Source organism: Phocoena phocoena, chromosome 11, assembly GCF_963924675.1.
Source record: "Phocoena phocoena chromosome 11, mPhoPho1.1, whole genome shotgun sequence".
Lineage (NCBI taxonomy): Eukaryota > Metazoa > Chordata > Mammalia > Artiodactyla > Phocoenidae > Phocoena > Phocoena phocoena.
Window position 1 is genome coordinate 58,425,123 of NC_089229.1, and position 14,843 is coordinate 58,439,965.

The following is a 14,843-nucleotide window of genomic DNA, read 5'->3' on the forward strand; positions in this document are numbered from 1 at the left end:
CGAGGCATTCAAGTCGGGTAGAAGCAGGGCAGGACAAACAGATCCCAATTCAGAGGCCCCTGGGGGCTAAAGGCTGGGGAGGAGCCTTGGGAGAGATGCCAGGGGTGGAGTAGGGGCCTCTGAGTTTCCCCCCATCTGCCTGTGACGTCCTTGGCACGTCTCTCCTGTGTCATGATCTGGACGTTAGGTGGAGCCCCTGAGCTGCCTGTGTCCAGTAGTTTGCTCCTAGAAAAGCCTGGATTTGGGGAAATGCTGAGTTATGGGGGTTGGGGGCACATCCTCTAGGTCCTTACTCTGGAGTGGGTAAGAAGCTGGTGCAGAAGCCCCCAGGGTATGGGTCCGCCCTTTCTGCTCTGTTTTCCCATGTTATCCAGATGCAGACCTAGGAACTGTGAACCTAAAGGTTGTTTCTATCATACCTCCACCCTTCCCCCCATACATTTATGTCTCTTAGCATTCATCGAGAACCTTCTCCTTCTCACTAGCTGCAACTATTTATTTCCTTCCCCCTTCACCGCTCTCTTCTTGTACCACGCCACTGGGGTGTCAACACAGATCTAACCTTCCTCCATATTTCTCCTGGTTCTGCCCTGTCCTCACCGCCTCCTCCCTCTCCACCCAGAGAAAGCCACGCCCTTCCCTCCTCCCTCCCCACCCTAGTCTGTCACACAGGGACATCACCCTACAGCAGTTCAGGCTGTGGTTCGCAGGAAGCATACATTGGCTTTTTGATTCGTGCTAGTTCCCACCTCACAGTTTGGGAGGATCTAACACCAGCCTGCACGTGAAGGGGGAACCAAGGACAGTGAGGAGCTGGGTGGTCCCAGCCCTGGAGCCCTGCCAGCCCGACATGGGTAAGTATGAGGACCAGCCCCCGGGAAGGCCTGAGGGATGCCTACCTCCCTCCCTGGCTGACTCAGCAGGGGTGGGGCCTAACCTTTGCTCTTTTGGGGGGTGAAGGAGGGGAAACCAGACTATAGGGGCACAGGGGCTCAGCTGGTGAGGCTGCCGACAAAGGGGTCATGAGCACTGGCCAGCTCCAGCTCTGGGGAAGAGCCTAAGAGTGTACCTTAGGTTGGGGCTTTCCCCACCTCACCACCCCCGCCTCAGCCCCTTGCGCCTCCCACTTAAGCTGCTGAGATTCAAGAAATATTTCACAGCACTCACTGCTGGCTTTACCCCCACAAAAGTAAAGCCCACTTTTGGTCGCACTGGATGATTTTTAAGGTGCTTCTCCCCCTGTTTTCTCCTCAGCCTTTCAAGTCCCTGCCCTCTTCCCTCCCTGACCCTGACCCACCACCAGGTGGGGGGCTGCACTGAGCAGCTGCTTCCTGTTGCCCCATAGGTTGCCGCAAGGGTGGTGGCGGCTGGGGGAGAACTGAACTAGAAGAAAGCCGATTCTCACGGCCCCACACCACCCTCACTAGGGCTGCTACTGGCGATCCCCATGCTTCAGTCACTGAGAAGACAGAGGCAGGACTGAGGTTGAAAGGCCTAGGAGGTCTTTGCCCTCCTGGCTTCCTGATTGCAGAAGTTTTTAAACTTGGGTCGTGCTGGGGGAAGGAGGCTGCGTCTCTCCAGGGCTGTAGGGCTTGAGCCCCTGAGGAGCTGAAACACAGGGAACCTGTTCATCTAGTAGGGCAGCTGTCTGTTACCCCCAGCACGCTCGGCCTTGAGTTCCCTCTCCGACACCTCCATTCCTCCGGAGTCCTTGCGACTCTTACTGCCTTCCTGGCCCTCCTTTGTGAAGAGATCTTTGCCGGTGCCTCCGGAGAGCGGGTGGAGCTCTCCCAGGTCCTCCAGTTCGGACCCACCACCATCCCCCACTTCACCGCAGAAGTTTCTGTCTCTTTTTCCTGGGATCTGTTCTCTTCCTCCATCTGGGATCCTTCCTGGTTCAGGCCCCTAGGAGACGCCACCCGTTTCCCCCTCCCTCAGCGGATTCTTCGCGACAGCCCTACCCGAGCGCTCGTCCCTACCCCAGTAGCTCCTGTCCCTTTAAGTGCTACCTCCCCACCCCACCCACCCCCCCACCCCCCCCCGCCACCGCCGCCGCCGGCCAGGGCTGGGGGAGGAGGCGCCGCCGCCGCCCGGCTCGGCCACCTGCGCCGCCGCCGCCGCCGCCCGGCCCTGCTCCAGGTGAGGCCCGGAACCCACGTCTGGTCCCAGAGCCCCCGGGCGGGCCGCCCCTGCGGTCCCCTGCCCCGGGATCCCCGCTGCCCTGGACTCGGGATCTGACCCTCCCCCTGCGGGAGCTGCCCTTCCTCTCTCCCCCGCACTATCTACTCGTCCATTTCTCCCCTGTCCTCTGCGACCGGAATCCGGAGGCTTCTCACGCCTCTCGGCCAACCTCTCCCGGGTACCCCTCCTATTCCGGACCCAGGATCTCCCCCTCCCCCGCTCCTTCCTCGCCAGAAAAATCTCCCGCGGTCCGGGTTTCTCCTCCTCCCCTCTGGAACCATCGCTTTCCCACGCCATCCTAACCTCCAGTGGGAGGGGGAACAACCGCCACCCCAACTACTCTCCTTCCCCGTAGTAAGGGGGGTTGGGGGCTATCATAGACTAGAGTCACTTCCAGGCCCTGCTCCGTTTAGCCCTTCAAGTTCAACTAACTCCCATCTAAAGCTTTTCTGTAGCCCTCACCCCACTCCACCTCTCCCGGACTTTGGGGGTGCGACCTCAGCACCAGCCCAGGTGGGAACGACCCTCTTGGACTTGGGGTGGGCCGGTCCAGCCTAAGAACGCTCCTGCCCCAGAGTCAGGGAATGGGGGAGGGCGCATCCAGAATCTTGTGATTCTGGGCTTAAGGGGTTGTTGGGCGACGGTGGATGAGGTTCTTGGACTAAGTCTCTAAGGGCAGTGGGGTGGTGGGGAAAGCCTGGGAAGCCCAGCCTTCTCTATTCAGATGCAAAGGGAGTCCTAAGGAAATTAGGTCTTTCTCCATCCTCTTCTGAGACCAGCATGGAGAAGCTCGTTGGGGAGTTTAAAAAAAGACTGTGCTGAATCTGAGGGGACACATACTAGTTTGGAGAGAAGAGGGATGAGTTGTGGTCCTTTTGATGTGTTATAGGAGAATCTGGCCTCCCCAAAATACAGAGGGGGAGGAGACTGTTTTCCATTAACCTGGACAGGAAGGGGGACAAGCTGGAATGGTTACAAGGTTGAGGGCCATCTCCCTACTAGACCCTATTAACACTGTGAACCCTTCAGCCAGTGAGCACAAGGGAGGTCTTTAATAATTACCCCACCTCCACTGGGGAATTCCCCCTCCCTGCAAATCCAGCTGCGACCCTAGCCCTGCCCCTTCCCTTCTTGCGCTCTCATTCCCTGCTAACCCCAACAGAGCACACTCCAGAACGAGGGGACAGGGTGTCTGGATTTGCTTCAGACTCTTCTGAGTCATGTTTCACAGGCTGGGAGGGAGCCGGCCGGAGGAGAGGGTGGTCAGCAGTGGTGTTTGGGGTTGAATTCCAGTAGTACCTGGACAGGGAGAGGGAGAGAGGTAGAGGGATGCAAATGAATCCCCTCTCTCTCCCTTTCTGTCTCTTCCCCCTCCCAGCCCCAGCCATCTGGCTTCTGCGTGGAGCCACGCACTGTGGCAGCTGACCCCAGTCAGGGTGGTGCAGCAGAAACACAGGGAGGGTGAGAAAGGGGGAGCAGGTGCTAATTTCTCCCTCCCCATTCTCTTTATTACCCGCCCACTGGCCTGGCTTGTGAGAGGTTCAGAGTATTCCCTAGGTACCCTTCTCACAAGTTGCTGAAAAAAAGACCATTTGCCCCTTCCTCTTTCTAGTAGCTTCCTAAAGGGAGGTGGGGTGGGTGGGTGATTGGCCACATCTGATGGGATTGAGGAATGTTTGGGGACAGAAAGGGTCAGTCTGCCCTCTGTCATCTGGATGGGGGGGAGAAGCACAGCTGCTGCTTGGGGTGGCTTCTGGCAAGAAGTAAACACCCAGCTGTTGGCATATTGACACCCCACCCTCATCCTTCCTCAAAGAGCAAGGAAGACCTCTGATTAGATGGGATGAGGAGGGGTCTCATTCAAGGAGGAAGGTGATTGTAGTCTTTCTGCACCAGATGGGAAAGAATGGATCCTGCCCCACTTTCTTTTCTAATCCCAGGTGGCCCTCTCCTATCCAACACCCCTCTTCCCAATCGCTCCTGGCCGGGATAGTCCTAGGGGTTGCCCTGGAGACTAGGCCTGGGGCTCGGAAGGGGTGGGAGCAGTCAGTGTGGCACAGGAGTAACCGGCTCTTCCGGAACCGAGTGGAGCCAGCGGGTGGGTGTGTGTGGGTGTGTGGTGGTGGGGGAAGGGGCGTGGCTACACCCGTCTGACTGGCCCAGGCTCCTCCCCTGCCGCCCGCCTCCGACTGGCCAGCCCTATGATTGGGGGCGGGAGGTAGGAAGATTCTCCCTCATCTGCCCTGGAAAAGGAAAGAGGAAAAGGAAAAAAAAAAAGATACCTAGCTCTCTTCCTCGGCCCTTTAGGAAGCCAGTTCCATGCCCTGAGCTCTCTTCTTCACCTGTCTTTATTTTGGGAATGGGGGAAGCATTCCTTAGCAGAAATTTGCTGGATCCCTGCTTTCTCCAGAAAGAAGGACCCCCTCTACCCTGAGTGTGGCCTCTATTTACCCAGGGGCTTGAGGTCACTAGGCTGTTGGGGGTCCTTATTTTTTATACTAGGTGACCCTATAAATCTGTTACTGAGTCATGGGGGAGAAAAGGATTTTGATTTCTGTCTACTCCTTCCCACTGACAATCTACTTTTTTCAGGAGAGGGACAGAAACCCTCCCAACCCTCTTAGCCCCTCTCTCTCTGGCCCACACACTTTGAGGCTTTGCTGAAGCTCACTTCCTTCTAAGCTTCTCTGAGCCATTTGTAGTGGGGAGTGAAGTCTGTCCCCCAAATTTAGGAAGAACTCACTCCCCTGTGGAGTAAGGAAATCCAATCTACACTAATGTATTTGATCCTGCCTTACTCTGGCCCCACCCAGTTTTCAGGTCTCCTTCCTCCCCAGACTCCCAAAGGAAAAAGTATTTGTTGACCCCCCAACCTGCCAGAGTTTCATCATCCCCACTCTGTCTGTTCCTCTTCCAGAATATTCAGCTTGAGTTTTGCACAGTTAGGCAACTGTTTGTACAACTGCATTGCAATGAATTGAATGGGAATTATCTTGAAGCCTGCAAAGTCTGTTGAGTTGCAAGGAAAAGAAACCTGGTTTCTAGTCACATTTTATCCACAGTTTGACCTTGAACAAGTCGGTTAACCTCTTCAGGCCATAATTTCTTCATCTACCAAACAAGAGAATGTTGAACTACAAATTCTCTAAATTCTAACATCATGTATGACACTGTTCTTCATTCTGGGTCCCTGCAATAGACGTTTTAGGTGATAGCTAAACTCTAGTCCTCTGCTAGATTTTTCTTTCCTCTTCTCAGAAGGTCTCACTTAGTTATATAGCTCTATCAGAAAAAGTATACTGGAACTATAGAATAGGTGGGCATTTGGGGCACCTTATTTGCTGGTCATTTTTCCTGCTTCTCCCCTGTCCCTCTGACCAGGTTTAGGCTAGACTCAGGCCTTCCCTGTCTGGTCTCTGAGCCAAGCTTCCTTTTCCTACCCACAGGAATCTTCCCGACCCCCAGAGCCCTGTGGATGTCGCCGGGAAAGTGGTGATCCAGGCAGGACCAGGCTGCCACCCACGGGACAGAGGTGAGTGGGCAGCAGATGGAGCAGGAGCTTGCCTTTTTCCACCCCTTTACCAGGACTGAATTTTCCTGACTTACCTTTCTGCTTCTACACTTCCACTTTTCCACTCCCCAGCCTGGGAAATAACTGCCCCCGAAATGATCTTAGGGGAGTGGCACATGCCTCGGTCCTAGAAATTTGGTTTAGTCTTTTAGGTTAACCTTGGGATCAGGACACGCCTTTCAGTTTGCTCAGTGTGATGCAGGACTACCGCCCACAATGAGACACAGTGCAGAGGGAGCTTCCCGGTAGGCTAGGGAGACACTGCGGCGCTAGGACCCAGATCCGGGTCGGGGAGCCGGGATGGCCGGCGCTAGGACCCGGGATGGCCGGCGCTAGGACCCGGGATGGCCGGCGCTAGGACCCGGGATGGCCGGCGCTAGGACCCGGCGGCGGAGGCCGCGGAGGGCGGCTCTCTCTCGGCCGCAGCTTCCCCGCCCCCTCCGGCTCCGGCTCACTCCTCCCCGCCGGCCATGTTGGCTCCGCTCGGGCCCCGCGGTTGAGCCGCGTCCCCCTCCCCCCTCCCGGACCCCAGACCCCCTCCCCCGCGTTCCCCTCCCCTCCTGGCGCCCGGAGCGAGGCCATGTGAACCGCCCGTCCCCCGGGGAGAGACAAGCCCCGAGCCTGGCTGGACGCCGCCGCCTCAGGTCTGTTGGGTCTGTGGCTGGGGGCCTGAGGGGAGGGAGCCCCGCTTTCATCCGAGGCTTCCCTCAGGGAACCGAAGCTCTGGAGCCGCCTAGAGCCTTGCCGGGGGGTGGGGGGGAGGAGACGCCGACTCGAGCTTATTTCCAGTTAGAACCCAGCCCCGGGCGGGGGTCTTCCTGCACTGGGGGGTGGGAGGAGAAGGGGGCTGGTCGGTCTGCAGAAGATCGGGATGGGGCGGCGGGGGCGGCAGCGGGAGGAGCTGTGGAGGTTCCCGGAGACGGCGGCGGCTGCGAGGAGGAGGCGGAGAAGCCGCCTGGCTGGTGGAGATGACTCCTGTGGGGGACTCGGGGTGGAATCCCCGGGAGGGGCTCCACCTCTTCAGATGGGGTGGGGATTGCCCGAGTGCGAAGGGTAGGTGAGGGGGTTCCCTGGACGGGTTGAACACTCCGTTTGTGGGGATTGGGGCGTTTTGGCAACGGTGAGTGGAGGTCAGAGGGGTTTCCAGGGGTCTCGGGGTGTCCGCTTGGCGGGGTGGGGGTGTGGGGTGCACGTTCTCTTGAGCTTGGCGAACACGAGAGGGCCTTGCTGGAGTGGAGCTGTTTTTGGCCTGGGGCCCCCGAGTCCCGGGAGAATCCGCCACTCCAGGGATGGGGGTTGATAGGGCCGGTGCTGAGGCGTACGGATTTGAGCCGGCCTTAGGGGCCGGAGGGAAGAATGAAGAGGGAGCCCTTTCCAAGGGGGATCCCTCACTAAGGGGATCCCCATTTCCGTGGCAGAAAAGATGATCCCGCATCATTCCTTTCTTTCCTGGTGTACCCAATTTTCAGGAGAATGCAATGCCAACAGCAGTCATCCTTTGTAGGATATATTGGAGTGGGAGATTTGCATCCTTCGGGGGGCGATGCGGGGGGGATAGCTTCCACCTCCATCTGTACACAAACAGCCCCTCCCCCAAACCTCCCGCAGGAAGTGGCCGGGAAATGGCAGCTGTGCGTTTGCTGCTGCGTCTCTCGTTGTTTTGAAATGTCCATTTTAATCAGATTTGGTTTCATTTTCTGAGGCCTTCGGGCAAGCTTGGATCCTGCCAACCATGTGGTCTGAGAGTCCTTCGTTCGACTTTTTTTTTTTTTTTTTTTTGTAAACTTAATTTGTCAACTGGAAGTAGTCACTGCAGTTGACTCCCTGATCCCAATCCCCCCTCCAAAGCATCTCTGTCTCCCTGTCTGGATTTTTTTTCCCCTGAGCTAGAGGTCATAGAAAAATCAAACTCACTCATCCACCAGCAGGGCTACACAAGTGATGCAAATTCCCTCGGTGTAGAGAGCTGTCAGGAAGGCTTGGGATCTTTTGTGTCATGAGAGTGGCTTTTTGGGATCCTGCTTAATATATATTCTTATATACATACGAATATTAAATTTATTCTTAAGTATGATAGTTTCTGTATTGCTGAGCACTTGAGTAAGTGAGCTTGTGACGTGATGAAGTTGATTCCGAGAGGTGGAAGAAGAGGGGAGAATGGGGAAGCTTAAACTGAGTGGGGTTTGTGTGTGGGGGGATAGGGACTGATTTGCAGAGTGAGTGTGGTGGGCTTCTTCCTCACTGGTGATTCTAGCCTAAAGATAAGTCCCTGTGGGAAGCCTGTTAGTTGACATGGGGGTTTACCTTCTGCAGTACCAAGTAATTAGGAGAATTAGTTATCATATGACTTATGCTTCAGTCCATAAAAGACATCTCTCTTATTACCATTCGTGGAGAGGGCTAAGCTTTTCCCTTGTTCTGTGCAAAGTCATGTGTCCAGATTTTCCCTTTTTCCCACCTGATAACTCCAGGAGATTTCTACTATAGCATATAGTGATGGACTGTGTGTACTGTGCCCCCAGGCACTTGGTTAGACCCTGGGTTTGGTTTGAGGTGAGCTGGCCACAGGGTTTTCTGTTTTGAGAGGTGAGATCATTTGGACTGTCCTGAAAACTGCTTAAGCCTAACATTTAAATAATCTTTTCTGTTTTCCACCTGAATTGTAGATTCTTAGATTAAAGGTCCAGGATAGGACCAGATAGACATATATGATTATGTGTGTGGCACTGGTAAGATAGCATCATTGCTCCTTTTACTGGGGCTGTTGGGGTTGATAGTCTGGAAACAGTAAAAACGAGTTCAGTGTCACTGTCCTTTTTCTTGCCCTTCTGCTTGACTGATTGGTTCCTTTGAGTTGCTTTCTTGACAGTGATTTTAAGTTCCCCATTCTTCAACCTTTGTTTACCTAGATTGGGGCCTGACAGAATAGTAAATTGATTTTCCCTGGTGGAAGTTAAAAGAATGAAGGAAGGAGAAAGACTACTCTTATTTCTTTGGACTCTTTAAGAGAAATAAAAGTTGATTTTGAGAAAGTAGATAGCTATGGCTTCATTTGATACACGACCGATCAGAAAGCTGAATGCAGTAAACCTTTCATGGCCTTTTTGTAAAGTGGATGCATTTTTCTCTCAGAGAAGTGGATTTCTTAATATTGACTTTTTTTTTTTTTTTTTTAAGCCTCTCCGTAAAGGAAAAAATTTGAGGTGTAGGGAGAACTATGTGGGCCGACCTCAGAGCCAGTCAGAAATCTAGAATGCCCTGAGAGGCTCATCTTGCAGTCTTGTGGTTCTGGAATCAGGTGTTGCCAAGAGGGAAGCAAAGCTTGTTAGGGTTACTGTGTCTTGCTGATGTTGACCTTTCTTATCATCTCTGAAGAGGTCTGCTATATTCTTTTACTGAAATAATAAAATACAGTTAAAATAGTGTGGAAGTTAGTCCAATAACCGGTATGATGTTTGACCTTGTGTGAGATGTGTACAGTGAGGCAGTAATGCCAAAGTTTTTATTTCCTAGGACATAGAGTGAAGTATAAAACTCTTGAGGATTTCCTGGGGCAGATAATCTTCCTGATTTATTTCTTAGGATATGGATGTCCTCATATACCTCATAGCCTAAGATTAATACTTTCTCAGCATTGCTGCACATGGGTCAGAGGGACCATTTTTCACCAACTTTTTGGTCTTCATAATTTTGAGATTTATAAAATTGTGCAAAACAAAAAACCTGTCTTCTTTGAAGAGTTCTGGAGATTGTTCTTGGATTGGGTCACTGGCAGTAGAAGTAGCATTGTGTTATTGTTACGTGGTGTTCTGTCCTTCTCCTAGTTAAAGAGAATAATTAAAGGGGCATTTTACATAATGAAAATATTACCAAACAGTTTAGCAAATATTCATTAAAAACTAAAGCATGAGGGTTCTTGGGAATTCCCAGGTGGTCCTGTGGTTAGGACTCCACGTTCTCAATGCCAAGAGCCTGGGTTCGATCCCTGGTCGGGGAACTAAAATCCCCCAAGCTGCGAGGTGCGGCCAGAAAAAAACAAAAACCGTGAGGGTTCTTAAGAGACAAGTGGTACTGCTACTTTTGGTCTCTTGGGCTTGGGCACTGTATAACCTGCCTCCTCAGCTCGGTTTTTTTTTTTAGGGGGGAGGGGGATAGATTTTTGAAGGAAGGGGTGAAGTCATTAACTGTTAGAGCTGAAATTCTGAGAAACAGTCAGAGCTTGAAAGGGAAATAACATTGTTTCCACCTCTGGAGTGTGGTTTTTAGTGTCCTGCAATTTAAAGGCATTTCCAGTCCTCTGACAGTGAAGTGACCAGAGCTGTGGCAGAAAACCTAGCCTAGGTTGTTAGTATATGGCTCCTTTATTCAGTCGCCAAATACTTTAAAACCTGCTATATACCTTCAGTGTTCAGTTAAATCACGCTTCCCTGTTTCCAGGCCTTATTTTCTGCATGAGACATATGTCTAAAATATGTCAAGATTTGGGGCCTTTCTTCCCTCTAGAAATTATCTCTGTGAAGAATGAAGCTGAATTTTTTGGTTCTCTTGAGAATGGTGGGAGCAAAAATCACAAACTTTATTGGATGAGTAAGTTGGTAGTGACAGAAAAGACAGATTTACTCATTCATTTGCTCAATCTATGAGTTCAACAAGTATTTCCTTTCATTTTTTTAATGTACTTAGCACTAAATTAAGTGCTGGAGATATAATGGTAGAACTTAATTTCTGGTTGATGCTGTAGAACCTACATAGTATAGAAGAAATAAGGACAGAGAACAATCATCTTTGTGTTTTTCTGTGCAGCCTGGACGTGGCAGTTGTCTTTGAGTAGCCTCCCTTAGGATAATAATCTTCCTTCTTTCCTCATCTTCCTTCTGCCTCACTGTCCTGACTAGGAAAAGGGGGTTAAGGAAAGGACATTTTGAGAGAATGAGCCTCAGTCAGTATGGCTGTAGTCTGAGTCTGGGTTCCAAGGGAAGATTGTTACGAGAGCTGTCTGAATGGGCTATCCTTACTGGGGAAGAAGGCATGTTGATTTTGTGGCTTGGCACTTGGAACTCTTTTGGTGGAGGAAGACAGCTTAGCCAGGAAGGAGTTTTTAGATTTGAAAGTGAAGGCTTGCTTGTTTGCAGCATCAGGAATTGGGAGTAGTGAAAACTTTGGGATCTTCCCTAGGGTATAGGGTAGAAATGGGAAATGAGGCAGCTTTTGTGGTAGAGCAGGGTTTTTCAACCTTGCTCTTGATTGAGCAAGAACCAAATAATCCTTTGTTGTAGTGGGCTGTCTTGTGTATTACAAGATCATTAGGAGCATCCCCAGCTTTGATTTCCTAAATGCCAGTAGCCTATACCTTTCTAAATGACTGAATGTCCCCTGGGGGCAAAATCACCCTGGTTGGAAACCACTGTATTAGAGTATGGTGGATGATTCCAGAGATGTGTAGAGTTCAGAAGTATCCTTCATAACATTCACAATTACAAATCTAAAATGTAGTACGATTTACTTACTATACTGCAAGATTTAAATTCAGTGTTTAGTAAAGATAGACATTTGAAATCTCTCCCCACCCCATAAAATTAGAAACCTCTCTATTTGTGGAATTTTAGTATTCTATATGGGAAGAATGAACCAAGGAGCTGCAGGGACTGCTCAAGTGTCCAGCTAGATGGTGTTAATGTGTCTTGTCTTTCTGGGGGTAGCCTCAGAGGTCTGAGCGTTAGGGTTGGTCAGGGCACCTGCAACAGTGTTGAAATTTGTAACATTTATTTCAACACTGCATTGTCAGCCCTTTTCTGTTAAAACCATGTCACAGGTCCACAGAGTAGTAACTCTTCAGTAGCAACTGAGAGAAAGAGCAGCCTACTTGGCCTTGTGGCAAGAGCTTTACTACCTCAAGCTTAAGGGGCAGTGTCCCTTAACGCTTATAAATGAAGCTTAGAGGTCCTTAAGAGATCCACTTACATACTACTGGGACTGGGCTGCGTGCTGGCCTGATTGTACTTCCTGGTCAGGAGAGCTGTCTACTATTCTGGGGGTTGGGCACTGACTGATTTCTCTTTTCATTTGGCCAAAATCCCATTAGTTCAAAGGGAGACACTCTCCTTTGCTTTACTGTTCTTCTTATTAGCTCTAGATGGGAGGACATAATTTACCTTCAGGCTTTATTGTGAAAAGCATCTTGGGTAGGAAGGTTAAAATAAAATAACCCTGGTTTTATTGCTGAGAGGAGCTGCCCACATTTTCTTTGCGTTCCTATAATGTGATCCCATATTTAAGTGACATCTGAAATCAAGAGTGTAGGGACTTCCCTAGCCATCCAATGGTTAAGACTCCTCGCTGCTAATGCAGGGGGCTTGGGTTCGATCCCTGTTGGGGAACGAAGATCCCACATGCAAAACTTCTCTTGAAATCAAGAGTCCAGTTGCATACAAGGCTGGGAGGATCATCCCTGGTTTTGTAGTATCTCCCATACTAGTAAAAATCATAATGGTTTTAAATTATATTTTGACCCTTTGGATATGATTATCTTTTTAAAAACGAAAAACAAAAAATAGTTTTTACTCTTTTTTGTCTAATAATAATAGCTAAAATTTATTGAGTGCTTACTGGGTGACAGATGCTGTGCCAGGTCCTTTATATAGATTTTCTCATTTAATCCTCACAAGCCCTGGAGGTGAGTACTAAAATTTTTACTAATGATGAAGCAGAGGCTCAGCAACATTAAGTAACTTGTTCAGGGTCACACAGCTAGTGGTAATAGAGCTGGGATTTGCACCTAGAGCTCACTGTTGTCGCGCTGATCTCACTGCACAGCACAGAGTATTTTATGTTTCTAGGAAGCTTCTTATAAATGAAGTGATTGTGGTCCTGATGACCCCTCAGTAGAGGCTCCTGGGGAAACAGACCTCAGGCACTAGATAACTTCCCATTCGGTTTACTTATCTGATTTCTGTAAACCATCCATTTATGCTTATTAGTATGTAATTTATGAGACAGGAAATGCTATGCTGTCCCAGAGTAGCAGAGATGAGAAGGTCACTAGTTTCCTCATGGATTCAAACAGAAAAAGGAAAAACGAACTGTGGCCTATCATTGACTGGGAGAATGTAGTCCAGCGCACAGCAGAGGTGTGGCTGTGCATAAAACTGGGGGAGAGGAGATGTGGGGACCAGATGAGATTGGCTCTCCAGGCATAGCATTTCTAGACTTGCGAAATGAATCCCTGAATGTCCTCTTTTTTTTTTTTTTTTTGGCAGCATGTAGTTTCCCCACCAGGGATCGAACCTGGGCCCTGGCAGTGAAAGCACCAAGTCCTAACCACTGGCCTGCCAGGGAATTCCCTGTGATGTAAGCTTTGTTTTGTTTTGTTTTTTAAAGATTTTTTTTTTTTGATGTGGACCATTTTTAAAGTCTTTATTGAGTTTGTTACAATACTGCTCCTATTTTATGTTTTGGTTTTTTGGCTGAGAGGCAAGTGGGATCTTAGCTCCCACAACAGGGATTGAACCCGCACCTCATGCATTGGAAGGCGAAATCTTAACCACTGGACCTCCAGGGAAGTCCTCCCTGTGATGTAAGCTTTGGAAGGAACCTAACCTAGAGTATAGGGAATGAACTTTCCTCCTTGGTGTCTTTCATTTCGGAAGGGTCACTAATCTAATGATGCTTATTTTTCAGATCCCTTAGTGCTGAGGATGGTCTTTAACTATAAGGAAATCCTGGGGGCCCCTGAGGTCTTCTGTAGAGACCAAGTTTCTTCACTGATGCATAGCAAGTCTGGGTCTGTTGCTTATTTTAGAGTGAAGATGGGAAATCCTGTATGGGAAATGAGTTTATCCTAAAAGATTTTCCCCTCTTAAATTGACAAAATGCAAATTGCTTTTATTATTTATTTATTTTAATTTATTCACTTTATTTATTTATTTTTGGCTGCGTTGGGTCTTCTCTGCTGAGCTCGGGCTTTCTCTTGTTGCAGCGAGCAGGAGCTACTCTTCCTTGCGGCACATGTCCTTCTCATTGCAATGGCTTCTCTTGTTGTGGAGCACGGGCTGTAGCTGCGCGGGCTTCAGTAGCTGTGGTACGCAGGCTCAGTAGTTGTGGTGCACGGGCTTAGTTGCTCCACAGCATGTGGGACCTTCCTGGACCAGGGCTCGAACCTGTGTCCCCTGCACTGGCAGACAGATTCTTAACCACTGGGCCACCAGGGAAGCCCCTGCTTTTATTTTTTAAATTCCAGTAAAATTGATAAAGGTAGAGACAATTATGGTATTAAGCATGGAAAATCTTTTTTTTTAATTTTTAAAATTTATTTATTTTTGACTACGTTGGGTCTTTGTTGCTGCACATGGGCTTTCTGTGAGCGGGGCAGGGAGGGGTGTACTCTTCGTTGCCAGTGCGCGGACTTCTCATTGCGGTGGCTTCTCTTGTTGTCTAGAGCACGGGCTCTAGAGCGCATGGGCTTAGTTGCTCCGCGGCATGGTGGGATCTTCCCGGACCAGGTATCAAACCTGTGTCCCCTGCACTGGCAGGTGGATTCTTAACCACTGCCACCAAGGAAGTCCCAAGCACGGAAAATCTTACAGCTATCATGCTGTATACTGTACAGAGTTTATATTTCATGCTCAGAATTATGTTAGATTCACCTAATGGTGGCTAATTTGCATTATCTAGCATGTTCAAGAATATGATTCTTGCAAACCTTGGGCAGTGGCCTTATGTGTTCTTAACTGATTTATTCATTCTTTTAAAAGCTTTACTTGTAGTTTTTTTTTTTTTTAAGAGGTTATTTAAAACATCACCTAGGTCTGCTTATTATCTCATCTTGGAAGCTTGATAAAAAAATCTTTATACCTGAACTCTTCTGTCCTTTAGTCTTCTGTGGTAACCAAAGGAGTTGCTTTTTCTATATCAAGACAGATCATGTCTCTCACATAACAAATTAGTATGCGCTAGTACATCGTAAGTATCTGATTGATGTGTCAGGCTTTGCCAGTAATTCTAGCTTCTGCTTTCTGTCTTCTTCCTTCTTCCCTTTGCTCTATCGAAGGTAAATTTATTCTCATCATCATTCCTAGTAGTATATCACCTCATC

The 14,843-nt window shown here is 49.5% G+C and overlaps 1 protein-coding gene across 1 annotated transcript in view; it reads left to right on the plus strand.

Annotated features, from left to right (window-relative positions):
• Positions 1-701: 701 nt before the first annotated feature.
• Positions 702-14,843, plus strand: part of BAZ2A (bromodomain adjacent to zinc finger domain 2A) — a 34,244-nt gene continuing 20,102 nt past the window's right edge. Inside the window, exon 1 of the mRNA XM_065886911.1 lies at positions 702-854. Coding sequence (XP_065742983.1) covers positions 851-854 — 4 coding nt within the window. The 5' untranslated portion in view covers positions 702-850. The remainder of the gene's footprint in view (positions 855-14,843) is intronic.